Raw genomic sequence first — 27384 nt, 5'->3', positions numbered from 1 at the left:
CCTGCAGATTCGGGCGCCGAGGGCTAAGACCACACAGCTGGCCACGTGAGGTGCAGCAGAGCGGCGTGCTCAGGCAGGAAGGACCGGAGGTGCCCGCCGCCTTGGTCCTCGCACCTGCGGAGCAGCTCGGAACCCGGAGGTGTCTCGGGGCTCCGAGAGGACTGGTGGCTTTCTTTTACCTTTTACCTCTGCCTCCATTTCTTCTCATTTTTTTCCTATTCCAGTTAACTTTCAATGTTGTTGTATATTAGTTTCAGGTGTATGGCACAGTGATTAGCCATTTCTATAGCTTATGAAGTATTTCCCCTGTAAGTCCAGAACCCACCTGGAGCCACACACAGTTATAATATTTCTGACTATATTCCCTGTGCGGGACCCTACCTCCCAGTGAGTGTTTGGGCCACCGATTGTACTTCTTAATTGCTTCACCTGTTCACCGAGACCCCCACTCCCATCTGGAAACCCTCAGACCGTTCTCGGTATCTGTGAGTCTGTTCCTGTTTTGTTTGTTGGTTTCTCCTGTTCTTTAGACGCCGCATGTAATTGTAAGGGAAGTCACACGGCAACTACCCCTCTCTGTCCGACTCGTTTCCCGAGGAGTGGTCCTCACCTCTTCCCCACCCCACTTACGTAACAGAATCTTTAGTCCGAGGACAAATGCACACGAAGGCCCGGGAGAGAGGGTCCGCTGCATCTCTGGTGGAGCTGAGACGGGGACCCAGAGCTTTTCCCCTCCATCTGCCCTCGGTCCCCAGCCTCCCCCCAGGGTCCTCAGCAGTCCACTGGACTCAGCCCACCGATAACTGCTCCTCACTAACCAGCATTCTGCAGCTGAGGAAATGGGGGCCCAGAGAGGAGCAGCAACTTGTCCAAGGTCACACAGCAGGTCAACACTGCACCTTCTGAGTGACTCTCCTGTGTCCAACCTGGGCTGTTTGGTGCTCGCTGATCACTGCCTACTCGTCCAGCCTCGCTGGGGCTCTTCTCTCTCACCCCTGCAAGGGGTACTTGGGGGCGGGGACTCTTTCTGCTGTATTTCTACACTTGATCTTAACCAAAAGGCCGAGAAGCGATCTCTGCTGTATTTCTTTCTTCAGGTTGCGGTAAAATACACATAATGTAAAATTCACTGTTCTTTAAAACGTTAACCCCTTGTAAGTGTGCGGTTCAGTGGCATGAGCCCACCCAGGGTGTCGGACCCACCCCCGCCGTCCAGCTCCAGACATCTTCACCTTCCCAGACTGGACTTCACCCCCATTGCACTGGGTCCCCGTTCCCCTCCCTTCCCCCACCCTGGCAGCCACCCCGCTGCTTCCCGTCTCTACCAGTCTGACTCCTCTGAGCGCCTCCCACACGTGGGGTCCTGCTGTGTTTGCCCCCTGGTGTCTCGTTTCCCACACGTTGTGCGGCGTCCCCAGGGTTGCAGCCGGTGTCGGATCGCATTCCCTCTCAGGGCTGGATGTTACCCCGGGTCCGGACAGACCGCATTTTGTTTCTCTGTTCATCCAGCAACGGGTGTTCGCATTTCTGCCTTCCGTCCTTGGTGACTACGGGCGTGTAAAATACTGGTCTGAGTCCCTGCGTTCACTTCTTTTGAGTGTGTACCCGGACGTGGAACTGCTGGACTGTGTGCTAATGCTGTGTGTGATTTTCCGAGGAGCCGCCACACTGTCCTCCACGGCGGCTGCAGCATTCACATCCCCCCCAGCAACTCTCGAGGCTTCCTGTGTCTCCACGTCCTCACCAACACCTGTTTTTTTCCTGTTGTTCCGATAATAGCTCTTGGGGGTCAACTGGCATCTCACTGTGCTTTCGACTCCAACTTCCCTAATGGTTAGTGACGCCGAGTGTCGTTCCATGAGCTATTTCACCGTCCGCACATCTTTTCTGGAGACACAGCTATTTAAGCCCTTTGCCCGTTTTTAAACAGGGCTCTTGGTATTTTGTTATTGAGTTGTAGGAGTTTTTTATATATTCTGGATATTAACTCCTTCTCAGATACATGGTTCGCACCTGTTTTCTCCCACTCTGTTGAGAGTGGTTTGTTTCTGAATCAGCAACGCCTGACCAGCACCTGGCACGGAGCAGGCACACTCCATTTTCCCGCACCCTGGTGTTCTCTTGAGTGGAGCCCAGACCAGCCCGTGAGCCCCCAGACCTGTGAGGGGGGCGGAGGGACCATCACGAGCGGCAGGGCAGGGAGAGTCCCTCATCAGTCACTGAACTAGCTCCAGTCCGGGGGGTGATGCTGAAGGAGTTGAGGTGTGGGCACGACAGGGTCAGGTTCGTGCATTAGGTTCCTCTGGATGCCCCCCAGCAAGCCCCCGCACTCCAGGAGTGGAGGGAGGAGCCACACAGAAGCGAGGTCAGAGCTCTGCAGCTGTGGCAGCCATTCCAGTCCAGGCTCCATTGTTCACTAGTTATGTGACCTCAGGTGCAGGGCTCATGTGTCTGAGCCTCTGCTGGCTCAGCTGTAAATAGGCAGTCACTAACCCTTCCCCAGAAGGATGTGGCACTCTGCAAGCGACATCTGCAGGGTGCCTGGTATCTAGCCGCTGTGACAATCCACCAGAAAAGGTCAGTCCCTCCGGGCTGGAGATTGTTGCCTCTCCTTCCCCAGGACACTCCCCGCACAGTGCATGTGGCCTGGGGCAAGGGTGGCTGGCCGACCGTCATTGCAGCTGGCTGTGCTCTCTCTCTGCCCGCAGTGGGACTCCATCAACGAGGTGGACGAGTCCTTCCAGCCCATCCACACGTACCAGGTGTGCAACGTCATGAGCCCCAACCAGAACAACTGGCTGCGCACCAGCTGGGTGCCACGCGACGGCGCCCGGCGCGTCTACGCGGAGATCAAGTTCACCCTGCGCGACTGCAACAGCATGCCTGGCGTGCTGGGTACCTGCAAGGAGACCTTCAACCTCTACTACCTGGAGTCAGACCGAGACCTGGGCGCCAGCACACAAGAAAGCCAGTTCCTGAAAATCGACACCATTGCAGCTGACGAGAGCTTCACGAGTGATGACCTGGGTGTGCGGCGGCTCAAGCTCAACACGGAGGTGCGCGGCGTGGGCCCACTCAGCAAGCGTGGCTTCTACCTGGCCTTCCAGGACATCGGGGCCTGCCTCGCCATCCTGTCCCTGCGCATCTACTACAAGAAGTGCCCCACCATGGTGCGCAACCTGGCTGCCTTCTCGGAGGCGGTGACAGGGGCCGACTCATCCTCGCTGGTGGAGGTGCGGGGCCAGTGTGTGCGGCACTCAGAGGAGCGGGACACGCCCAAGATGTACTGCAGTGCGGAGGGCGAGTGGCTGGTACCCATCGGCAAGTGTGTGTGCAGTGCCGGCTACGAGGAGCGGCAGGATGCCTGTGTGGGTGAGCGTGCCACACGCGGGCCGGCTGGCCAGGGGGCTCAGTGTGGGCAGGGCTGCAAGGGGGCGGGTCCACCAAGGTCAGCAAGCATCTGGGTGGTGCGCACAGAGCCTGGGAGAGTGGGTGAGCCCCCAGTGCTTCTGTGTCAGCAGACACACAGGCCAGCTGTGTGTGCTGGGGGCCTGGGCAGGGAGCAAAACATACGATAGCCATGTGGTGCCCTCTGGGGTGCTGTGGGGAGAAGCGTGTGTGCTCCACCTGTGTGCTTTTCACACGCTAACGCATTTAATCCCCGTGACTACCCTGTGAAATAGAAACTACTTTCCTGATTTTATAGATGAGGAGGCTGAGGCACAGAGAGGCAAAGTGACTGACCCAAGGTCACATAGCTAGGCAGTGACAGAGCTATGAGTTGAACCCAAACCCAGAAGTCCGTGCTGAAAACCACTGAGCTACTGGCCAGTGGAGCGGAGGGAAGTGGCACCGGGCCCTGTGGGAACGAGCACAGGCAGGGCACCGGGGAGCACTGTCTCGGTCTTGCGTGGCACTGGGGCACCTGAGGCAGCCTTCCTGCACTCAGGAGGACCTTACTGAGGACCTGGGGGAGGGGACACCCAAGGTCCCTGTGAAGGAGGACAGCCGGGAGCACCTGGCTCATGCAGTGGTGTGGCACCTGTTCCCACGGTGTCCTGCTGGGATCCCCGAGTCAGAGACCAGCAGCAGGTCCAGACCTTGGGCTCCGTGTGTGTGTGAGGCCAGCAGACTGTATGTGGGGGCAGTGCCACTGAGTGTCCTGAGTGCCCGGGACACCAGAAGCGTGGCTGTGGACAGATGGCTGCTAACCCAGCTGTTACTGGTCTTGGCCGGTTGCCCTCTGCCCTTGGCCTCCCTGGGGTGGGGAGCAGGGCAGACACATAGCAACCCAGCCACTCGGAGCAGAGGGAAGCCTGCTGTGGAGACCACTGGTTCTCTTGGGGGGTGAATGTGCCCATGAAGGGGTCAGAGAGCCCAGGGCCCACCCCCAGGCAGCCTCGGTGAGAACTGAGGCCACAGCCAGTGGGAGCTTCAGGCCCCTCGGCACCATCCCTCTGCCCATAGCCGGCAGGATGGACCCTGTGGTGTTTGCAGGACACAGGCGGACAACTTCAGATAACGCACAAGGTCATTTGGGGGACCAGGATCTTCTATCCTGCTACCAGACCCTTTTGGACCCCTCCCTGGTGTCCTTAAGAAATCTTTCCTTACACTCCCAACTGCTATGAGTCCTCAACTCTCCCGGACCCTAAGCCTCAAAGCACATTCTGCGACATTTGCCTGTCTCTGGATTGGTTCTACCCTCTGCGGTCTTGCATGCTGGGCTCCCCCAGCCTCCAGCCTCTCCTGGTCCCTATCACAGGCATCCCTGTATTTCTCCACTCCCCGTGGGGTAATAGTAATAACCGGCATCCCTATTGCCTTGACAGCTTGCAAGGGGATTCTTCCTGCATCAGTTCATTTACTCACTGTCACAAGGCAGGCATTATAATTCCATTTTATGGGTGGGAACACTGAGGCTCAGGATGTAGTGTCGCCTGCTACTAGGGAAAGGTGGAGCTGGGACCTAGGTCTGTCTTGCTCCTAGCCAGGGGTCGGCTTTTCACCTATCCCTGGCCCACCCCAGCTGCTCTCCTTGCCAGAACTGGCTCCCAACACCCCCTCATCCCAGTGGGGACAATAAAGTCCTTCAGCAACATTGTTTTCAGTGTTCGCCATGTGCCAGGCACTTTAATAAGGGATTCTGACACATCTCGTCGGTTGCCTGTTCTGTGGAGCATCTCCTGTGTCCCTGTCTTCGGGGAGTTCCCGCAGCGCCTCATTCTTACAATAGTTCCCTATGCTAAGTGTTATGTCCCCATCATACAGATGGGAGACACTGAGTCCCCTCCACTTCAGTGGCAGAGGAGGGGTCTGGCCCCAGGCTGTCCTGCCCCCGAGCCCCAACTGCCTCCTCTGCACGCAGCCCCACTTCTCTCCTCCCCGGGGAGCATGCAGACGGTAACGGGTTCGCCTGCCCGTGGATATATCGGCTCCAGGTCAGCTGCCGCCCCCCTGCTGTGGCTTAACCAGCGAGCACAGGCCAGTCCCTCGCGTGTCCTGCGTGTGCTGAGATGGGCTTGCCTGTCGGAGGGAGACTGGTCCTCCTGACTTCAGGGTTGTGGCCTCACGCGGAAGACTCAAGTACTGCTCCAGCCTCCTCACATGACAGAGGCGGGAAGTGGAGCCCAGACAGGGAATGTGTCTTGCCCAAGGCCCCACAGCGTGTCAAGGGGAGGGCTCTGGGTGGAGATCCAAGCCTTGAGCAGCGGAGTCTCCCAGGGCCAGGAGGAGCCACCGCCCCTCCCGTTTCCCGGCACGTCAATGCACAGTAAGAAGGAGGTGACAAAGCTAGGCGAGGGACTGCAGCATAGTCTAGGTTTCGCATTTAAATCACAATACACCATAATTATGCTAGCTACCAGATAATTACGGGTTTCATAAAAAGTATTAATTCACAGTGCACGACAGGCAGCCAAGTTTAAGGACAGATCGCCAGTTCCAGGTCACACGTGGAGAGACTTTTCTCAGTCCCATCGGCGGGATTCCGTGATGGTTGTGACCTTGGGAGAAGCAGCACCGGCCCCACAGCGAGGTCCACCCCCTCCTTGGTGGGTAGCCTGAGAGCGGGGAGGTGGGGGCCAACTAGGAGCTGGGAACAGATAGGGGTGCCTTTCCTGGGGTACTTGAGGGGGGTCCTCTCAGAGCTGGGGCCCTGTGCCCAGCCGGAGTGGGACCTCCTGAGGTCGTGGGGGCCTTGGCCTTCTCTGTCGGGTGGTTCTCTCAGAGCAAACAGTGACCAGCGGAAGGGCTGGGACTTCTTGGCGCGGGGGGGGGGGGGNGGGGGGGGGGGGGGGGGGGGGGGGTTCTGCCATGGCCCAGCCCTGAGCGTCCCCCAGTCCAAGGCCTGCAGTGGGGACCAGGCCCACAGTGATGGGCACCCTCCCAGCCTTCGGGCTCCTGTTTCCCCATTTTCCCCCTCAAAGTGCCCTTCAGAGATGGCTGGGCAGTGCTTGATTTCACAGGGAAAACCACATAACCCAGGAGAAGGACCTATCTGGTCACAGGGCTCTTTTGAGGCCCCACTGAGACTGCCCTCGGGCCCCAGAGCCCCTGGAAGAATGTGTAGCTGATCTGGTTTACCGGTGAGGAAGTTGAGGCCCAGAGAGGTGCAGGGGCTGGCCCAAGGGCACATAGCTGGCGTGGCTGATTGAATCAGCTCCCCTACCAGAAAGCTGCCCGGGGCCTCACGAGGTTCCAGACCCGGTGACCTCCCCCACGCCTGGCCACACTCCCCTCTCACCCCCACCCAGGAGGAACATCACCCAGTGGAGCAGCAGCCCGGAGTCTGAAGTCCCAGTTGCCGTCCTTCCTGTCACCTGGACACAGAATATAAATCACCCTCCGTGGCCCTAATCATCTTTCTATAAATATCGGAGTCTCATTTCAGAATGGGGGGCACGAATATCAGGCTCTTTTGCCTCCTGACTGTGTTTGAAATCTGATTTAGAATTAATTTCCTTTGGTCGTCCACCGGCGGACACCATATTTGTCAAATATCAAGCTCTTGGCAGGGGAGGAGAGAGAGGTGGCCGGGGCCTCAGGCAGCAGCCGGCCTGACAGGCAGCCTGGGCAAGGTGCCCCGGGCAGGGGCAGGAGCCCCTCCTGGCCCACGGCCCACGGCCCACGTGGGCACTCAGACTCCGGAAGCGCCCTGGGTCGCCGGGCAGGCCCGGGCCCCAGCCCAAAGCGGCTCCATCTGCCTCAGCCATTAATTCCCAGCTCTGCCTCCAGGTCTCTGGCCTCCCTGAGGCCTGGTGATTAGAATTCTTATTAAAGATTATTTTATTTCATTGGGTGGATTAATCTGGCCTTGACACGTTCGAGCCCTATGGGTGTCAGTGGTGCGTGTGGGAACTGCCCACCGGTGAGCAGCAGAATGGCAGGGCGGGCCGTCTCGAAAGCCGGGAGGACTCCTGAGGTTCCCCGACCTGGGTTTGTATTCAGTGGGGGGTGGGGCACCTAGGGCCAAGCGCTCAAGCTCCCCAGCCTCTGGGCTCTCTCTGCCAAGCAGCTGTATCAGTGCCAACCATGCAGAATTGGAATAACAGGCGCTTGGCACCATCCTGGCATGAATTCATGTGTGTGCATCCGTGTTATCCTCACAGTGGCCCTAGGAGCCTGTGTTTTACAGATGGGGAAACCGAGGCCCAGGGACAAGCCCAATGTCGCTTAGCCTAGGGGAAGAGGTTAGACAAGAAAAGGCAGCCTGCACCCACCGGTCTGGTCTTAGCTGGCGAGGCCCAAATGGACTGCGAACAGTCAGGGACCCAGTGGATGCCGGCTATCCTGTGCGCATCACACCAGGGTGTCACCGCATGCATCCCTGTCTGCCCCTCCCTCCTCTGAAAGCTCCGCGAGTGCAGGCCACCGGCTCCCACTCAGCTCAGTAAATGTGGGTGAAGGAATAACTGAGGGACAGAAGAAGCAAGCAGTCCCGGGGTACAAGCGACATGGACCCGATAGATAATTACAGGGAGGATGACTGCGGCGTTCAGTTCAATAGCAGATTCAACAAATAATTTGCGTGGGCTCAGGAGGAAGCTCTGAGGCCGGGCCCTGGACAGGGCCTGATGGGGGGCTTCTGGGAGGAGGAGGTGAGATCACAGAGCGTCGCTTAGGAGCCCCCGCAGTTCCAGAAGCTGCCAGCCCCAAGTCAGGCCTGCGCCCTCTCCAGGCCTCCCAGAACAGCAGGGGAGGAGTCTGCAAACCGAGGCACGTTCTCCTTGGCTTCCTAACCCAGAAGCCCCTTCTGGCTCCACAGCCTCTGAGTCTCTGAAGCAATTTAAGGATATTATCGTTTCTCCTGATGTCAGGTTTCCTCTCAAGTTAGTAGAGTTTTACAAATTAACCTGATTTTAGCTATTATAATAAAGAGATAGGATTTTTTTTTTAAGTGACACGATGTCTTTCCGAATGGAACTCCTCTCAAAGCCCTGAGGTTTTCAGAACAGGCTTAGTGGAGAGACACCCCCGCGAGCTCCCTGGTGGTCCCTGCAGTAGAGGAGCCAGGTCCACGGTGAGCTGGGGGCTGCCTGGCTGGGTGGCCTTCAGGTCCCCTGAACCCCTGGGCTGGCGCTCCGCCTGGACCAGGTAATGGTGGGAGTAGCTCACTCCGAAACTCCCACCCTCACTGGCAGCATCTCGGCCAGATGCAGGGAACGTTGTGACGAGCACAGCAGTCCGGGGGCCTCGTTCACAGGGGCCTGCCCTCAGGCCCCTCTGGTCTGGGAGGAGCGTCGGGCACATAGCCCCTGGGTTCCAGGCACTGTGACGGAGCAGGGACTGTGGAAGTGGGGGTGGGGAGAGCGGTCACTTATGTGTGTGTGCCCGCACATGTGGCCATGTGCAGAGACCCAAAAAGGCTTCATCAAAGAGATGGTTAAAATGTATCTTGAAAGAGTTTGGCAGGCTGACAAAGGCGAGAAGGTACCCCGGCAAGAAGGCACGGCCCGTGCAAAGGCCCGTGAGGAAGGGAGCAACCTGCTGGGTTGAGGCCTGACCCGTCCTGCAGCTCTGCCTGAGATGGGAGTGGCAGGTGGCCCTGCAGGAGGCTGCCTGGTGGGCCACCGGAGCCCGTGAGGGTTTGAACCGGCAGTGCCAGCATCAGGTGTCATTGCAGGGAGTCCCTCAACCTGGAGCATCCCCAGTCCCTTCACAGCCGACTCCTCCTTGTCCTTTAGGCCATAGCTCGAATATCATCTGTCTCCTTCTTGGGGGAGGTGGCTCCTCCCGCCATCCTCTTTATTTCCCTCCTGGAAGTGTGGCAGCCTGCGCACCGTGTGCCCCCCACCCCAAGTGCCACTGAAGGCAAGGGCTGTGGGGATCTTGCTTACGGCTGTGTCTCCGGCTCCCAGATCAGCGCTTGGCGCAGGGCAGGTGTCCATGACTCCTGACGGAAGGAGTGGTGACCACATCAGCAGTCAGGGCTGGAGGCTGCTGAAGGCGTCCAGACGAGGGATGAGGCGGAGGCTGCAGAGAGGGCCACACAGGAGACAAGTCTGTCCTGGCCGCAGTGACAGAGGGGCCTGAGGCCTGCAGTTCCTAAATGGTCAGCACTGCATGAGGAGCTCATAAAACACAGATGCCCCGCCTCCCCCCCATCTCCCCAACCCCCACCCCCACCTGCTCTTCTGCCTCTTACCACCCAGTGTCTCTTTTCCAGTTTCCACTCACTCTCATTCCCTGTCCCATGTTCCCATCCCACCCAAGGGACATCCCTGGGGTGTGGGTGTCCCTTTGATTCGTAGCCTCTTGGTCCCTGCCCCTGTGGCTGGTCTCTCACTCAAGGCCAGTGCCCTGGGAAGGACAGGATCAGGCTGGAGACGGGGCCCTGCTGGGAGGGCCTGCTGCAGCAGGGGCGTTTCCCTGTGCCAACTTCGGGGCTGGCACTCAGGTGTCAGGGGACCAGCCTCAGCTTTGCCTTCGGCTTGGTGTGCAACCCTGTGCAAGTCCCAGGTGCTTTCTGTGTGTGAGTCTGTCCTCACCAATGTGGGCAGGACCCGGTGCTGCCGAAGTGCCTCCGTCCCTCAGAGGGACCCCCAGGAAGCCCTGGGCCAGAGCGGGACCTGTCCCCGAGACCAGCTGGCTTACCCACATCCCCTTCTCTTCCACAGCCTGTGAGCTGGGCTTCTACAAGTCAGCCCCCGGGGACCAGCTCTGTGCCCGCTGCCCTCCCCACAGCCACTCGGCGGCCCCGGCCACCCAGGCCTGTCGCTGTGACCTCAGCTACTACCGGGCAGCCCTAGACCCACCTTCGGCAGCCTGCACCCGTGAGTACCACCCCGGACCCCAGAACCCATGTACGTAAGGGATCCTTAGGGGATGTGTGCACACGTATGTGTGTGCACGTCTGGGTACCTGTAGGGGACTCCTGCGCCCCAGCAGAGCTTGCACGAACACACCTTGTGAGCTCAGTGTGTGCACTCTGGCCCTGCAAGGGAGTGTGCACCTGGTGCAGGTGTGGTTGTGCGCGTGCGTGCCTGGGTACCTGAGGGGACTCCGAAGGCGTCCTGCCTACAGGGCTGTGAGATGGTCTTGACTTTCTGCTGACACGGCTCCTCCATTGCTTCCTGTCCCTTAGTGTGAAGGGGCCTCTCACCCTTCTGTCCCAGCTGGGGAGGGACCACAGCCAGCTCAGCCAGCCCTGGGCTCTTGTGGTGGGGCAAGGGGTACTTCATAAGGTCCTAGCCAGTTTTGCTCCAGAATTTACTCCAAGCTGATCCCCATCTTTCCCTCCCCCACCTGCAACACCACCCAGCCCCAGGCCTCGTGCACATGCTGAGTGAAGGCCCGAGTGCATTCACACCATGCAGGTGCACATGCGCACACGCTCTCCCTCCATCGTTCTGCTCAGGCCGTGCATCTCACGGGGCAGGGCCTTCCCAAGGCGGAAAGGATGTCCACTAACTGGACTCTGCTTTCTCCCCAGTTTCACAGTGCAGGTTCCAGAAATCTTAAGACCAGGCTTTTAGTTACTCCTTACCCTCAGGTTCTAAGATTCTCTAAGATTCGCAGATTCTATGGTTCTGTTTTCTTAAGATTGAAGATTGCCTTGCTGGGATTCTGAGAGTTGGAATTCTGAGGCCCAGGGGTCTTCATACCCCCTACCCCAGGCCCGCCTGGCCCAAATCCCCATCTCCTGGGGCCTGCCCCCACCCCACCCCTCTCTCCAAGGTCCTTGTGGGGCCCAGACAGGGGCTCTCACCTTGGGGGAGGGAAGGGCTGGGGTCACCCACTGGGCTTCCTGGGTCTCCACTCTGCCCTAGGCAAGTGCACAGCAGCCTTGACATTAACTTCAGCACAGGGGGTAAAGGAGTGGTGGGGGGCACAAATTACCAGGCATTTCACACCCTGGGGGGCTGCGGGGCACCCCCAGGGCTGTGCTGTCTCCCTCTGGCTCTGATGAGAACTTTGGGAGCGCAATGCCCAGGATCCCTGTGGCCCAGCAGAGGAAGTGGCCTTAGGCTTCTGTGCCTGGACTACGCCGCCATGGTACTGGTCCAATGTCAGAGGCACTGCCTCCACCCTTGGGGAGCTGCTGAAGGATAGAGTAGGGGTGACCTTATCCATAGGGGGCCCCAAATATCATGGAGGAGCCAGAGACCTTCTGTGGTCCATTGGGGGAAACTGGGCCACCCCAAGTAAATACCCTCCACCCCACTTGTCATTCTGTGCTCCCCAGGGCCACCCTCGGCACCAGTGAATCTGATCTCCAGTGTGAATGGGACATCTGTGACCCTGGAGTGGGCCCCTCCCCTGGACCCGGGTGGCCGCAGCGACATCACCTACAATGCCGTGTGCCGCCGCTGCCCCTGGGCGTTGGGCCGCTGCGAGAAGTGTGGGAGCGGCACCCGCTTCGTGCCCCAGCAGACGAGCCTGGTGCAGGCCAGCCTGCTGGTGGCCAACTTGCTGGCGCACATGAACTACTCCTTCTGGATCGAGGCTGTCAACGGCGTGTCAGACCTGAGCCCTGAGCCCCACCGGGCCGCAGTCGTCAACATCACCACAAACCAGGCAGGTAGGCGGAGACGCCCCGTCCCCCAGCTTCCTGGGCCCCTCGCCCTCCCAGGTGCTGCCACAGCCTCACTGTGGCCTTGAGCTAGTACCCGCCCATCTGGCCCTGAACCTGGAACCACAGGTGCCCTTAGCAACATAGGTTGCGCCCCGTGACCCAGAAAGCACAGAGGCAGGTGGTCATGGCCATCAGAGGCCAGGGCTCCCGAGCTTCCCCTCTTTGCCACTGTTTCTCCCCTGGCACACCAGCATGCCCAGCACTGCCATCTTTTCTGAATGCCCTCATCAGGGCCCATGCCTATGAGTCCACTTTCATCCCCAAGTTTATGTCACCAGCACAGGCCTCTCCCCTGAGTCCCAGCTGCCCACTCCCATCTCCACTCAGATGTGTGTTAGACAAGCAAGCCCCCAAACCTGCACCTCCCACAGGCTCCCATCTTAGGAAATGGCACCACCATTCATGGGGTTACTCAAGCCCCAGACCCTCGACTCCCTTTCTGTCCTGCCACGTCCACCCATCAGCCAGTCCCACTGGGTCTCCACACTCAGTGTTCCCACCAGCTCCGTCCTAGTCAGCTCAGGCTGCCAGAACTGAACACCGTAGGCTGCTGGCTTCAACCCCAGGAACTGACGGCTCACAGTTCTAGAGGCCCAAAGTCCGAGATCCAGGTGCTGGCTGACTTGGTTCCTGGTGAGAATGCTCTTCCTGGTTGTAGATGGCAGCCTCCTTGCTGTGTCCCTACGTGGCAGAGAGAGCGAGCGCACACTCAAGGGAGTGAGCTCTCGGGTGTCTCTTCTTATAAAGGCACTAATCCCAACAAAAGGGTCCCCCCTCGACCGACCGCCATGCCCTCATCTAAACCTGATTACCTCCCTAAGGTCCAAGCTCCAGCGATCTCATTGGGGGTTAGGGCTTCAGTATGTTAATTTGTTGGGGTGAGGGGAGACAATTACATCCATAGCACTGTCCATGCGCCCATCACGTATTGCCTGGACAACCCCAGGCGCCCCCTCCCACCTTGTCTCGTGATTGGTTCTCACTCCACAGACTGAATGAGTTTTGAAAGTGGAGAGGTTCCCTTTTCTCCACATCCTCTTCTTGTCTTATTGATAGTGCCCATTCCAACAGCTGTGAGGTGGCATCTTACCTCAGTTTTAATGTGCGTTTCCCTTATAGCGAGTGATGCTGAGCATCCCTTCCTGTATCTCTCGGCCTTACGTCTTCTTTGAAGAATTGTCTGTTTGGGTGCTCTGCCCACATTTTAATCAGACATTTGTTTTCCTGTTGTTGAGTTCTTCATGTATATTGAATATTCACCCCTTATCGGAGGTATTGATCTGCAAATATCTTCTCCCATTTGGTTGGATGACTAAATTTATATGTTATTAACCAATGTTACCCCAATAAGTTTAATTTAAAATAGAAGAAAAAGTGAGCCTAGGTCATATGTGAGCCCTTTAACAATTTCAGCCTGAGCTCACATTCAGTTCAGACCCTCCCATGGGCCACCCTCCCCACCCCCCCACCCCTGCGCCTGGCCCCGCCGGCCTCTCCAGCCTAGCCCCACCCACTCTGGCCTGGCTCGCTCCCTTTCAGTCACACTGGCCTCCACTTCTCCTCCTTGAACACACCAAGCCCTTCCCCTCCCTGGGCCTTGGCCTTGCTTCTCCATTGCAGTGCCACACACCTCCCTGTAATGTCCCCATAGCTGCCTCTTTCCGTCCTCAGCTCCCTGGGCGTCCTCATCTCAGGAAGGCCTACCCTGGCCAGCCCAGCTAAGATGGCCCCCCACCCCAATCCCTCCTGGCCCCTATGGGTGGTCCTTCCCATCACGGTTCCCTCTTCATGTGTCTCATGGCACTTCACCAAATGGCCCAGGTTTGTCCTCGAGACAACTTGCTCCTCCCCCTGCCCTCCTCTCTTCTCGCAATCCCTGCTCTCCCTGAAGCCCTCTCTGGTGCCCCCCCCCCAGTGCCCTCCCTCTTTGGAGCTCAGTCTCCCTGTGCGTCTGCCCCACTCACACCTCTTGCCTAAGAAATGTTTTCCTCTCTCAGAGACATTAGTAGTCCTGGCTCCTTGTGTGCCCCTTGCATCCAGGGGTCTCATCGGGGCCTCACCTCTTCCTGACGGGGTGCTCTCTGGATGGGGAAGCTGCCTCCGTGGTGCCCCAGCCAGCAAGAGGGGGCCGAGCTGCGCGCCCTACCCAAGCCCCAGGCTGTGGGGTCACCTACACACCGCACCCTCCAACTTAACTCTGGAGTTGCTTCTTAGTTTTCCATGTCAAAGTCATCCACATGTATTGGGCACCTACTGTGCATGGTCCCTGCCTTCAGGGGACTCCCAGACCCGCCAGGGCACAAGATGCCCAGATACAAGGAGGCAGGTGGGGGACACGAGGCGCAGGGCTGAGGAGAGGAAGAAGAGGAGGCCTGTGGGGGCGGGCCGAGGGAAGGGGGCTGCACCCCTGCAGGCACTTCCCTGTTTGGCTGTGGCTGGTCTGTCTCTGGCGCTTTGCAGCAGAACCCCCTCCAGGGTAACTGCACTGGACACGGGAGGGAGGGAAAAAGTGGGCAGATCGGGTCCCTGAGTGAGAGGTGAATGGGCGTCTAAGTGTGAGGCGAGAGTACTTGAGCTCAGATGGGCCAGGCTCAGCTCCTGTCCTTGCCCTAATTTATCCGGAGCACCCCTGGTCACACCTCCAAACCCAGCAGCGAGGGCACGGGCCCCTTCCATTCAAGCCTCCCTTCCTTCTCCTCTCCTTCTTCCTTCCTCAAGCTCCTGAGAGCTGCCCCACGGAGGGCTGGGGGTGGGAGACTTGGAGGTAGACACATTGGTGACAGGGCCCCAGGGTGGACAGGAACAGCTGCTTGCTGGGGTGGTGGGGTCCTGCACTCCCAGTGGAGGGGGCTGGCCGGAGAGGAGGAGGAGGAGCGGGCGGTGGAAGCTGGGGCTCTCCGGCCCTGTCTGGGCTGAGCCACGCTCAGCACCCCAGACCAGCAGCAGGCCGTGCACAGCCTGGGCGACTGACCAGGGCGGCAGCCTACAATTTGCCAGGAGGGCTGGAGAGGGCTGGCTCTCCTGGGGCAGAGGCAGGATAGCCAGCAAGCTGAGCATGCAGGACCTGGGAAGGGGTGGGACAGCAGCCGACGCTGATGGTCATCGCCCAGCCGTCTGAGCAAGGCTGTCTCCCTCCCTAGCCCCGTCCCAGGTGGTGGTGATCCGCCAGGAGTGGGCAGGCCAGACCAGCGTCTCGCTGCTGTGGCAGGAGCCTGAACAGCCCAACGGCATCATCCTGGAGTACGAGATCAAGTACTATGAGAAGGTGCCGGCCCTGCAGCGGGGAGGAAGGGGGAAGGGAACCAGGCAGGGCTTCCTTCGGCTGACTGCCCCTCCTATGGACAGGACAAGGAGATGCAGAGCTACTCCACCCTCAAAGCTGTCACCACCAAGGCCACCGTCTCGGGCCTCAAGCCGGGCACCCGCTACGTGTTCCAGGTCAGAGCCCGCACCTCGGCAGGCTGCGGCCGCTTCAGCCAGGCCATGGAGGTGGAGACCGGGAAACCCCGTGAGTGCAGGGAGCGGGGAGGGCAGGGGAGCTGGGCCAGGCCCAGCGCCAGGCCCTGCAGTCAGAGGAAGGGAACTTGCTGAGCAGGTGCTTGTGCTGGGTTGGCATTTTTATAGCTAAAAATAACTGAGGCTCAAAGAAGGAAAGTGACTTGCCCAAGGCAGCTTAGCTTGCAACAGCCTGTGAGCGTAGGCTTTCGCCAAACATCAGTGTGACCTGCAGGCATGGTGATGCCCCCTGCTAGCAGGATACCCTTGCCCTCGTCCCAGAGGCCCTCCAGTGAGTGGGCGTTATCCACACTGCACTTTACAAACAAGCAAAGTGAGGGTCCGAGCAGGGAAGTGAACTGCCCAGGGTCATCCAGCCATGCAGGATTTGAACCTGGCCGGTTTGGGGCCAAATTCTGCGCCCCTTCCCTAGTGTCCTCCTGCTTCAGAGCAGTGGTTCTCACAGGGTGGTCTGGGACCAGCACAGTCAGCAGCACCTGGGAGCTGTCAGAGATGCTGATACTCAGGATCTGTAGGTTCTATCGAGCCTGCAGGGTAGGTCTAAGGCACGTTCAAGCTTGAGCCCTCCGAGCCCCATACTCGGGCTCCCTCCGGGGGGGCGGTGCCATGATGGAAAGGCTCGGGGCTGAGTGATGACCCTGCTCACCTGCACTCCATTGGTATTCCTGCATCTGCAGTGCCCCCAGGTCCGTTACCACGTTTCGACTGCAGACAGGAGTCCTGCCCACTGCGTCCCATTTACGGTGCGGCTTTGAGGAATAGCCTCAAAGTTTTCTCTTCTGAAAATGGAAGATAGTATCTCCCAGGAAGGGGTGTGGGGTGGTGGCTGGGACTGGAATGTGCAGCCCTCCCCAGGCATTTTTTGACTCACAGGTGAGGAAGCTGAGGCTCAGAGAAGTCTAGTGACTCCTTCCAGGTCACACAGCCCCAGGAAGAGGTGGCACCGGGTTGGGGAGCCAGGAAGCCTCAGGCAGCGGGGTTGTGAAGGAGAAGCTTAGTAGAGGCGAGGTGGGGTCAGAGGAAGCAGTGGCCTGTGTCCTGACCCTGGGCTGACTCATGGCTGAGGGGGCGGCTGCCCACCAGGCCCTGGGAGGGCCACTGAGCCCCAGGCCAATGCCAAGGCTGAGAGGCGGCCCCACCTCCCCCTGTTCCCTTGCAGGGCCCCGCTACGACACCAGGACCATCATTTGGATCTGCCTGACACTCATCACCGGCCTGGTTGTGCTTCTGCTCCTGCTCATCTGCAAGAAGCGGTGGGTGGCCCTGGGCCCTGGACCCCCAAGCCCTGCCCTGGGCGCCGGGTCTCCTGCCTGTGCCCGGGGCTGGGCTCACTTACAGAGACACCTGTTCTTCTTCTCTCCTTGGAAGGGATACTTTTCTCTTGCCTCCCATGCCCTGGCCCACCTTCCATTTCTTGTCCGTGTCTCTGTGTCCTCCATCTCCACCAGCCCCTTCTCTCCAAACAGTTTCTAAAGGCTGGAGGACCCGGGGCTCGTCCCAGGCCCTTCTCTCTTTCCCATTGACCCACGTTCATCTTTTGTGAGTGACGTTATCAGGGGCCATGGCTTTGAACTCCATTCTTGTGCTGACGTCCCCAAACTTACATCACTAGCCCAGACCTCTCGCCTGAGGTCAGGTGGGCCACTCTACTCGAGTGTGTTTTAGGCAAACAACCCCCCAAACCTGAGAACCTCCACAGGCCTCCCCAACATAGGACATAGCACCACGGTTCATGCCACAGGATGGCGTTCAAGCCCCAACCCAAGTTGTCATCCTCAACTTTCACATCCACCCACAGCCAGTCCCACCGGGGCGTCCCTTCCACACCCACCTCCATCTCACTTACCCCCAGTGCTGGTCCGGCGAGGTGGGGGCTCAGGCCTTGTTCTGCGGGTGACTGAATTGGAGACTAGAGAGGTCAGACCACCTGCCAAACAGGTGCCAGAACCGGCACTTGAACCCAGCATGTCAAAGCAAACCACTGTGCTCTTAGTCACTGTCCCATCTCCACCTCCATTGCAGCGGAGGCGGGGAGGGGACAGCACACTCACATGGCCTTAGGATCCCGGACTGCGAGAATCCGAAGGCTCATCCCACAGGGGGAGAAACTAAGGCCCAGGGAGGGGAAGGAGCTTGCCAAGATTACACAGCAGAGCTAGCCTTAGAAGCCCGGTCTCTCAACCCCTCCACCAGGGACAGTTTCAGATAAAATCTGGCTAATACCTGCAGAATTTGCTGGGAGGGCCAAGTGGACTCAACTGTGCAAATTAGGATGGGTTTATAAACGTCAAGGATGTCACCATCCAGCTGAGAGCCTGAGGGTGGGGGCTCCCCCCGAGCAGGGACAGGGGCTGGGGTGTCAGGTGCTGCCCTGAGAGGGGAAGGGGAGGAGGGAGGACCAGTCTCGGCTTTTCCCTGGATGGGACCAGGGCTGGGCCCGGGAGGTGTGGCCTTGGGCAGAGCGTGCCGGTCCTCCGTCCTCGCAGGCACTGCGGCTACAGCAAGGCCTTCCAGGACTCGGACGAGGAGAAGATGCACTATCAGAACGGGCAGGGTGAGTGCAGGACCTGGGTCCGAGGGCAGGAGGAGGTCACAAGGCTCGGGGGGCAGGGACCAGTGCTGGTCTGGAAATGGGAAGGAAAAGGTACCTTAAGGACAGACCAGAGCCCAGGACATCGCAGAGACCTGAGACCCCAGAGATGCAGCCCTCTTCCCCTTTCATGGGTCCCCAGACCCCAGTGAGGACGCCGGGGACCCTCTTCCCAGGGACACGCACAGACGCCTGCACTCGCCCACAATTTTGCATCCGAGTTTAGGGAGCTTCCCGTGTTCTTGGATGAAAACCCCTGCTAGAGAGAGTTTTTTCAGGACTCTGCAGAGACCCCATAAAATGAGACAAATGGGGGGTGCCTACCTCCACATCCCGCTTTTGGCCCCATCTACATGTTTGACTCACAGCACTGATTCCCATTGAGCCTGAATGCAGCGGCCTCAGAATCCTTCTTAACACTGTTGTCTAGAAAACCACTTTCAATCAACCTACCGTAGTTTTTGGACCGTAAGACACACACACTCCCAATTTGGGAGGAATAATGGTGGTTAATGCTGCTGTTGAGTTCTGTTTACGTTTACACTGGTGAAATGTTATTTGTGTTATTAAATATTTTACCACATTTTTTGCTCTGAAATTTTTTTTTCCTATTCTCCTCCTCTAAAACCCAGGTGTGTCTTATGGTCCAAAAAACACGGGTGCATTGGCACTGGCCATGAAATCCTTTTGCTACAGCCCTACCCCAGAACAATTTAGAATGGTCTTAGGACTCTAGAGGTGACCCTATAAAGTGACAGACATGCTCCAAACTCACTGGGGACACCAAAGGCCTCTAAAGACTCAGAGCTACTCCTCAGAGACCCGACTTTCACGTGGCAAGCACTTATTGTACACCCGGTGTTTGCCACCACATCCTGCAATTCCCAGAGATGGTCTACCTGCCGAGGCCTGCCCCCAGATCTGCCCAGGCCCATGAGGTACTGGGAGAGAAAGTCCTCCCGGACCCTCTGAAGGCCCTTCTGCCCTGGCCCTCAGCACCTCCACCTGTCTTCCTGCCCCTGCACCACCCCCCGGGGAAGGTCCTGGAGCCTCAGTTCTATGCAGAACCTCACACCTACGAGGAGCCAGGCCTGGCGGGTCGTGGCTTCACCCGAGAGATCGAGGCTTCCAGGATCCACATTGAGAAAATCATCGGCTCCGGTGAGCTTGGGGGTCGTGAGGGTGGGGACAACACAGAGTGGGACCCAGGGCAGGAGAGGGGGACCGAGGGGCCTGGTATGGCCAGGCCCAAGGGGGCACTCCGGTGTGTGCTGCTGGGGGAGTGTGGGGGTCCTGGGCTGAGGGAGGAGGGTCCCACTGCCCGCCCCATGCCTGCCCCACTCGGGGTCCGCAGGAGAGTCGGGGGAAGTCTGCTACGGGCGGCTGCGGGTGCCGGGTCAGCGGGACGTGCCTGTGGCCATCAAGGCCCTCAAAGCCGGCTACACAGAGAGACAGCGGCGGGACTTTCTCAGTGAGGCGTCCATCATGGGTCAGTTTGACCACCCCAATATCATCCGCCTTGAAGGGGTCGTCACACGTGGTAGGTTCCAGGGAAGGCAGCCTCACCCTGCAGAGCCCCTATTGGCCCAGGACAGGGCTCTGGGTCCATTCCCCATTCCACCCTGCTCCGCCTGTCCCCCAGCTCAGTCCCCAGGTGAATTGGTCGGGAAGGGCACCCAGAGCCACCCCAGCGGGAGCCCCAGGATCCTGGGCCCCTCTATGCTGGCCCAGCCCCTAGTGGGGGACATGCTCCTGGGGTGTCTGATCAGCAGCTCCGCTCCCCCCACCAAGAGCCACCGCCTCCCCACCCACTCCCCCAGGCCGCCTAGCGATGATCGTGACCGAGTACATGGAGAACGGCTCTCTGGACACCTTCCTGAGGGTGCGTGCCCCCTTCACTGTCCACACGGGCTGGGAGAGGGAAGAGCAGCCTGGGTGTGGGGAGGTGAGGTGAGGCCTGCAAACACCCCCAGGAGCCTGGACCCTGCGCCCTGCAGCCCTTGGAAGGGGAGCCAGGTACAGAGTCTTAATGGTCACCAGTCAGAGGGCCTTCAGCCCCATCACATCCCTGTGTTGCATGGGTGCAGAGGTTCCCGCCCAGGCGGGAGGCATGCTAGGTATCCTGGAAACCCCTAGATTCCCAGCTCTCCCTGCCGTTTATTCTGCTGGGCACTCTGAGGTCCAGGTCTTAACCTCTCTGGGCCGTCATTTCTTCTGTGAAACGGATGCGCCGTCCACGCTGCCCCACCTCCCTCTCGGGGTTGCCAAGAATGGGAATGGGGCCATGGGAGCAAACCTGAACCGTCACAGGCTACCCGAGCAGCGAAGCACTTTGCAAACTGCAAAGCACCTCCCTGCAGCCCTAGCCCTGTCCCCCGCAGACTCACGACGGGCAGTTCACCATCACGCAGCTGGTGGGCATGCTCAGGGGCGTGGGCGCCGGCATGCGCTACCTCTCAGACCTGGGCTACATCCACCGCGACCTGGCCGCCCGCAACGTCCTGGTTGACGGCAACCTGGTCTGCAAGGTGTCTGACTTTGGGCTCTCACGGGTGCTGGAGGACGACCCCAATGCCGCCTACACCACCACGGTAAGTGGCCCCCTCTCCTGTCCGATAGGCCCAGGGAGGGGCAAGGTGGCACAGAGGGTGGCCTCCCCCCGACTTGTCGTTCAGCAAAGTGTCTAGTTTGGGGGGATTGCCTTCTGCCTGAAGCAAGTCCTGCCTCTTCTCTGCACCCCCATTTCTCCTTCTGGGAAAGGTAAGCGACCTTGCCTCCCTTCCCTCTATCTCTGGATGGCTCTGGACCCCAGGGCTGGTCCCCACGACCACTCACTGGGAGATTTGGGGAAAGTTAGCGTCTCCCTGAAATACATCCACTCCACATCTGCCTCTAAAGTTTGGCTACATACGAGCATTTTCAAAATGCACCTCCTGGAGATTTGGGCATCCTGGGAGGTGCCTCTGGGGCTGTCCTGACGGCAGAGGTTGAGTGGCGGGGCTTGGCCCCCAGCCCTGCCTCAGAGCCTTTGCTTTGCCTCTCACCCACGGGGCCTCTGAATAAGATTCCACTTACGGAAAGGATCTGTGATGCCTCCCCCCCCCCCAAAAAAAAAGAGAGATAGAAGGAGGAGGAAGGAGAGGAGGAGGAGGAGGGAGAGGAGAGAAGAGAGAGGAGTACCCAGCCAGGTCTCAGCTTCATGCCTTCCTCAGGCACTGACCCCTTGACTGGTATTTGCTGAGAATCTACAACGTGCCAGGCACTCTCACACTTCCCTTCATTCAGTCTTCACAGCGGCTGTCTGTGCTGGGCTCCCTGATCAGCCCCCTCCCCAGGGCCCTGGCCTCGCCTCCCCCACTGGACTGCTTAACGGGACCCTGGCAGGAGGGGACCTCAGCCTGGGAAACAGGACACTGTGTTCAGCTCCCTGGCTCAGGCTGAGGACACTCGCTCAACAGTCCTGTGTCCCTCCCAGGGAGGGAAGATCCCTATCCGCTGGACAGCCCCTGAGGCCATTGCCTTCCGGACTTTCTCCTCGGCCAGTGACGTGTGGAGTTTCGGAGTGGTCATGTGGGAGGTGCTAGCCTATGGGGAGAGGCCCTACTGGAACATGACCAACCGTGACGTGAGTACGGGGGCCTGGCCGTGCAGAGGTGGTGTGGGGCCTTGGAGGGCGGACCAGCCTCGAGCCCAGCACCTTGCTCCCTCCCCCCCAGGTCATCAGCTCCGTGGAGGAGGGGTACCGCCTGCCGGCACCCATGGGCTGCCCCCGTGCCTTGCACCAGCTCATGCTCGACTGTTGGCACAAGGACCGGGCTCAGCGGCCTCGCTTTTCCCAGATTGTCAGCATCCTTGATGCGCTGACCTGCAACCCTGAGAGTCTCAGGGCCACCGCCACTGTCAGCAGGTGCCCAGCCCCCACCCCAGCTCTGCCCCAGCCAGCCCGGCTGCCCTCCTGGCATTGCCCTGACTCAGTCCCAACCCTAGGACAACCTTGCCCTGACCCCTGGACCAGACCCAGCCTGGACCCTGACCCCTGTTCTCCCTGGGCCTCCCTCGGCTCTCTCCTTCCAAGCCTGGGGTCTAGCCCCCCAAACCCTTTGCTCACCGCTGAGCCTGGATGGAGGCCGAGGGTGGCTAATGCCAGGGTCCTCGAAGAAGGCAGAGGTCCCGGCAGGCCACTTACCAAGGCCCCTGTGCTTCAGGTGTCCAGCCCCCACCTTTGCCCAGAGCTGCTTTGACCTCCGTGGGAGCGGGGGTGGCAGTGGTGGCCTCACTGTGGGGGACTGGCTGGACTCCATCCGCATGGGCCGCTACCGGGACCACTTTGCTGCAGGTGGTTACTCGTCTCTGGGCATGGTGCTTCAAATGAACGCCCAGTAAGTGGTGGTTCCATGGGGGCTGGGCAGGGGAGAGGGCAGGGGGCCAGCGGTGGCTCCAGGGATTGAGTATGTCCCTGTCCCCATGGCTCTCAGACCCCCAGGCCAGTCAGGCCAGCACTGCCCTCTTTTCACAGGGACGTGCGTGCCCTGGGCATCACCCTCATGGGCCATCAGAAGAAGATCCTGGGCAGCATCCAGACCATGAGGGCCCAGCTTACCAGCACCCAGGGTCCCCACCGGCACCTCTGACCAACTCACACCAGCCATGGGTCCTGCCAGTGATCAGAGGACTTGCAGGGGTGGCTGGTGGTCTGGGCAGCCCCTGCTCCTTGGCTGCCTTCCTGTCAGGTGGCCATGAGGCCGAGGACTGCCCCCCAGGGCCTGGAGTTGTCCAGGGTTGGGCCACCTGCAGAAGGACCTTTGGTGCCCAGCATGGCTGGGTCCCCTGTGCCCAGGGCAGGGGGCCTTCTATTTCCCAGACGTAGGGGCCTCAATGCCACTGAGCCCAATGGAGACATCAGTCACCTGCCTCTGTGTGTGTGAGCCTGTGTACACCTATGTGTGCTCCCATGTTTTTCCACAAGGTCACAGAACCACATGTGTGTCTGCCCGCCGAGTCCCACTGTGCGTGTGTGGCAGTTAGGGCACGGGTGCTCATCCACTAAGACTGGGACATGTGTACATGTGACTGTAGGTGGCATGTCGTGGGTGAGGATGACATCACAAGCCTGTAAGCAGGAACTTCCATGTGACACTGCCCATGAAATGTGGGTCCAGGCCCCAGCACCCACCGGGACTGCAGCGAGGCTCAGACCCACCTCCCCCTGCCTGGAGGCTGGAGCCAAAGGCCACCTCTGAACCGCACCAGCACCAGGCCCGCCCTCGTCTCCCGCCGGGCGAGCCCGCTCCCGGCTCTATCTCAGGTCCCAGCCCTCCCTCTAGCTGGTGGGGGACCGCCTGCAGCCTCCACCTGGCTTCTACCACTGCTTCAACGGGAAAACAGGGTTCCTGGCCAGCGCCCCTGGCCGCCTCTGTATAGGTATCACCACAGGGTACGTGAGATGCCCGCAGCTGGACTTGGTTGCCTGGCTAGGGGCCCGGAGCCATCAAATTCCCTCTAGTCTCTGATGCCCCTCCTCAGCCCAGGGCTCCTCTCTTGGGAGTCCCTCTGCCCCTCTCACTGGCCCCCAGCCCCACGCCTGGAGCCAGGGACCATAGGATCCTAGCTTTGGAGCCCCAAGTACTGCTCCTGCACCGTCGGGAGTGTGTATGTCTTGTCCAAGGTCACAGAGCAGCCAAGTTTCTGAGCTACACCTGCTCCCAGGGCTTTTTCCCCTACACCATCCCACAGGGACAGCTGTGGGTGGGAGGGGGCTTTGAACCCACCCCCACCCCCACCCCCGTCAGAGACTGACCCTCTCCCTTATGGCCCACCAGGGTATGTAAATATCTTTTTTCTACCATGTCAGAATATTTTTTTCCTCATTCCCGACAATGCAAAAATGGTCTTCAAAGCACATAAAGAGCACCCAGGGTGAGAAAGCTCCATCCCAGGGGAAGCTGGCAGGGCCCCGGGGAACCCCTGTGGGCAGAACGCCGGGGACCCCTGCTGGCCTCCAGGGAGGGCAGGCCCATCCCCCAGCCTCTGCCCAGCCCTCCCTGTAGCTGTTCCGCGGAGACACCAGCACTGAGCCCCTCTCCCGCCTGCAATAATTCGGGGAGTCAGCCCCGCCCAGGTGCCGCGGCCAGCTCTCTACACCTCTATATGTTACTATATAGCTGAGCTGTTCTTCCTTCCTATGGAAGTCAGAAACATGGTCAGGACACACGGTCTGGGGAGGACCTGCCTTCCTCCCACCCGCACTCACTCTCACCCAGTTCCTGGGCTCTGGATCCTCACGTTCAGTGGGGACTCAGTGGGACAGGCACTCGAGAAAGTGTGCCCCCGCCCTCGCCATGAGGCGCCCCCCCAGGGTCCCAGGGATCTGTTTCTCTGTGGTCTCCATCGTGAGTCTTGAACTTGCCCACAACGAGAATAAATTCTGCCTCATCTTTGCCTGTGTCCCCCATTTGTTCCCGTCCGTACAACCTTGACGTCTGGTAAAGAAGGGGCGGCCTTTTGCTGTACACCCACCTACCTTACACGCCCTGTGCGTTTCTTCCTCTCTGGTCTTCTCGTCTCTCCCAGGAGGTTGATGTGTGGAGAGGCTGTGAGGGTCAACTTGCCCAACGTCAGGTTCTGAGTCAGAGCCCAGGTTTGTCCAGCTCGGGCCCATGCCCCACCAGGAAGCGCCCTCATCAGCCCCGTAGTCTCTCTTCAGAGATGTGCAGACAGCGCTTGACCTGGAGCACGACCCCTAGCGGCTGGACATCGCCCCTGCCCTGGCCTCTCCTGGGGAAGAAAGGTGCCCAGCAGAGGAGGAACAAGCATTTCATGGGAATAACTTCTTCGGGACCCAGGGGTCTCCTGAGAGACATGGCTGCTGTGGGCAGGGTAGGAAGGTGGAATGTGAGGGTATTCCACAGTCAAGGACTCGCCCCTGCTCCAAGAGAGAAGGGACAGCACAGAAGCTGGGGCGGTGGCATCAGAGCCTGGCAGGAGAAGGGGGCAGAGTCCCACTGTGTCCATTTGCATCAGTGACTCAGACATTTGGGGACGATGCCCCCAGGGTCTTGATGAACCAGCAAATGACTCCAGCAGCCTTTCCAGCTGACAGAACGGCCTGTACTTCCGCACCTCTCTCAAATTGGAAAAGGGGGACAGGGAGAGAACAGCTTCTGTGTGTTCCTGCAATCTTGGTAATAATCGCGACAGCCCTGTGAGGTGGGTAATACTGTCTCCACCTTACAGGTGGGCACCCCCGTGCTCGGAGGGGCTGACGTCCTGTGAAGCACGCCGCCACATAAAGCCAGGTCTGCCTGACTTCAAGTCGGGCGTGTTTCCCCCTGAAACTCCGAACTCTATTCCAGGGCCCTCCCCATGGAGGAAGAAGCTGTTACTGCACACTTCTCTTCCCTAAGGACCAGTCATCAGATCCCACTGCACACCTACTATGTGCTGGCTGCCACTGGGGATACAAACAGAGGTGATGCGACCCCTTCTCTTTGGAGGCTGAGACCAGGTGGGCATACAGAGCGTGCAGAAGCGGCCCCCTTGATCAGATCCATGTGCTGAGAGACCAGGAATCGGGGCACAGAGAAGGGGTAGAGGACAGTTGGCACCTGCAAGGCCGGGGCTGTCTCCGAGGACTTCCTGGAGGAGGCATTCAGATGGGCCACTGGGGGTGAGAAGGATTTGAAGGTTCATTTCCTAGGCAGCCCCCCCAGGAGGGGATAGAATGCAGAGCAGAGGAAGAGCACAACTGGAGGAAAAACGAATCCTGTTTGCAGATTGGGAGTCTCCCTGTCAGGAAGTGGGCGAGCCCCCTCCCTCATCTATAGGTTTCACTTCAAGTAAAACTTGCAACCGAGTTTTCTCTGCAACTGGATAAGATCACCCCACAGTGTATATGCAATAATAGAACCTAGAATAGCTAAGATCAGTTTGAAGAAGAAGGGGGAAGGCAGTGGAAGGGAAGCTCACCCTGCCAGATGTTGATAACTGCCATAAAGCTCTAATAATTAAAACAGTTTGATTTCATCCCAGGAATAGAGAAACAGATAAAAAGAATGGAGAATGTGCCTAGGAACAGATCCGAATATATACAGGAGTTGAAACGTGGCAAGATGTAATGGGTAATGTTAGGACAATTAAATATCCCCCTGGAAAAAGATAAAATCAGATCCCTAGTCACAATGGCTTACAAAACAAGTTCCCAGCGATCAAGGTCCTAAATGTAAAAGCAAACTGTAAAACGTTTAAAAGAAAAAAAAAACACAGGAAACTAACTTTATCAGAAAATGAATAGCCCTGGATGGTGTGGCTCGGTGAATTGAACATCAGCCTGAGAACCAAAAGGTCATGGGTTTGAATCCCAGTCAGGGCGCATGCCTGGGTTGCGGGCCAGGTGCCCAGTAGGGGGTGTTTGAGAGACAACTAATTGATGTTCCTCTCTTCCTCCCTCCCTTCCCTTCTCTCTAAACATAAATAAATAAAGTCTTTTTTAAAAAGAAAATAAACACAAGTGATAAGAAAAACCATAATAAACCTTCATTAAAATAAAAACTTCTACATAACAAAAAAATAATTTGTTAGTTACAATGGAGAAAAGATACATGTATTTGCAACCTTAGTACCAACCTAGAGAGACTTAGTTTTCAAAATAAAATTACGACTCCAGATAATCAATTTACCAGAAGATTGCAAAGCAATAGGAAAATGGGCAAAAGATATGAACAGACAAGTAACAGAGGAAGAAATATGAACGGCCAATAAAGATATGAAAAGATTCTCAACATCACTAGTAAACTTGGAAATGCAAGTTAAAACGGTAATGAGATCGCACTGTTGAGATGGATTTTGAGATCTCAATGAGATCGATTTTGCCCATCGCACAATCTGATGGACAAAATCAGCCTCTAACACTAGTAGTGATGGAAGTGGGGGCGGGGATGGCAATGTCTGCAAACTGCTGGTGGGAATGCAAATGGTACAACTACTGGGGAGAGCAGTTGGGAGACAGGAAGTTTCAAGATGAGCAAATCTAAGACCCAGCAGCTCCACCTTAGTCAGTGTCTGTCTTAGGTTAGGTTCCCACGCAGTGCCTGGGATTCTTGCGCAGGTGATGTATTGAGGGAGAGCTCCCAGGCGAAGAGCCAGGGGAAGGCAGATCGGGTGGGAGGAAAAGCTGAGCAATTATGTGTTCTCCGTGGGGGATGAG

General features: G+C 58.4%; 1 protein-coding gene across 1 annotated transcript in view; it reads left to right on the top strand.

The window, feature by feature from the left end:
- EPHA8 (EPH receptor A8) overlaps positions 1-24619 on the top strand; it is a 33243-nt gene extending 8624 nt beyond the window's left edge. The window contains exons 3-17 of the mRNA XM_037032911.1: positions 2709-3372; positions 10119-10274; positions 11687-12022; positions 15217-15341; positions 15422-15584; positions 16752-16845; positions 18079-18146; positions 19179-19343; positions 19537-19722; positions 20003-20064; positions 20564-20773; positions 21658-21807; positions 21899-22089; positions 22388-22561; positions 22699-24619. Of these exons, the coding sequence (XP_036888806.1) occupies positions 2709-3372; positions 10119-10274; positions 11687-12022; positions 15217-15341; positions 15422-15584; positions 16752-16845; positions 18079-18146; positions 19179-19343; positions 19537-19722; positions 20003-20064; positions 20564-20773; positions 21658-21807; positions 21899-22089; positions 22388-22561; positions 22699-22813 (2859 nt within the window). The 3' untranslated portion in view covers positions 22814-24619. The remainder of the gene's footprint in view (positions 1-2708; positions 3373-10118; positions 10275-11686; positions 12023-15216; positions 15342-15421; positions 15585-16751; positions 16846-18078; positions 18147-19178; positions 19344-19536; positions 19723-20002; positions 20065-20563; positions 20774-21657; positions 21808-21898; positions 22090-22387; positions 22562-22698) is intronic.
- Positions 24620-27384: the final 2765 nt, after the last annotated feature.

This window comes from Sturnira hondurensis, unplaced genomic scaffold (genome assembly GCF_014824575.4).
Source record: "Sturnira hondurensis isolate 20B ecotype Veracruz unplaced genomic scaffold, ASM1482457v3 Scaffold0021555, whole genome shotgun sequence".
Classification (NCBI taxonomy): Eukaryota; Metazoa; Chordata; class Mammalia; order Chiroptera; family Phyllostomidae; genus Sturnira; species Sturnira hondurensis.
This window is presented reverse-complemented; position numbering and strand designations above follow the sequence as displayed.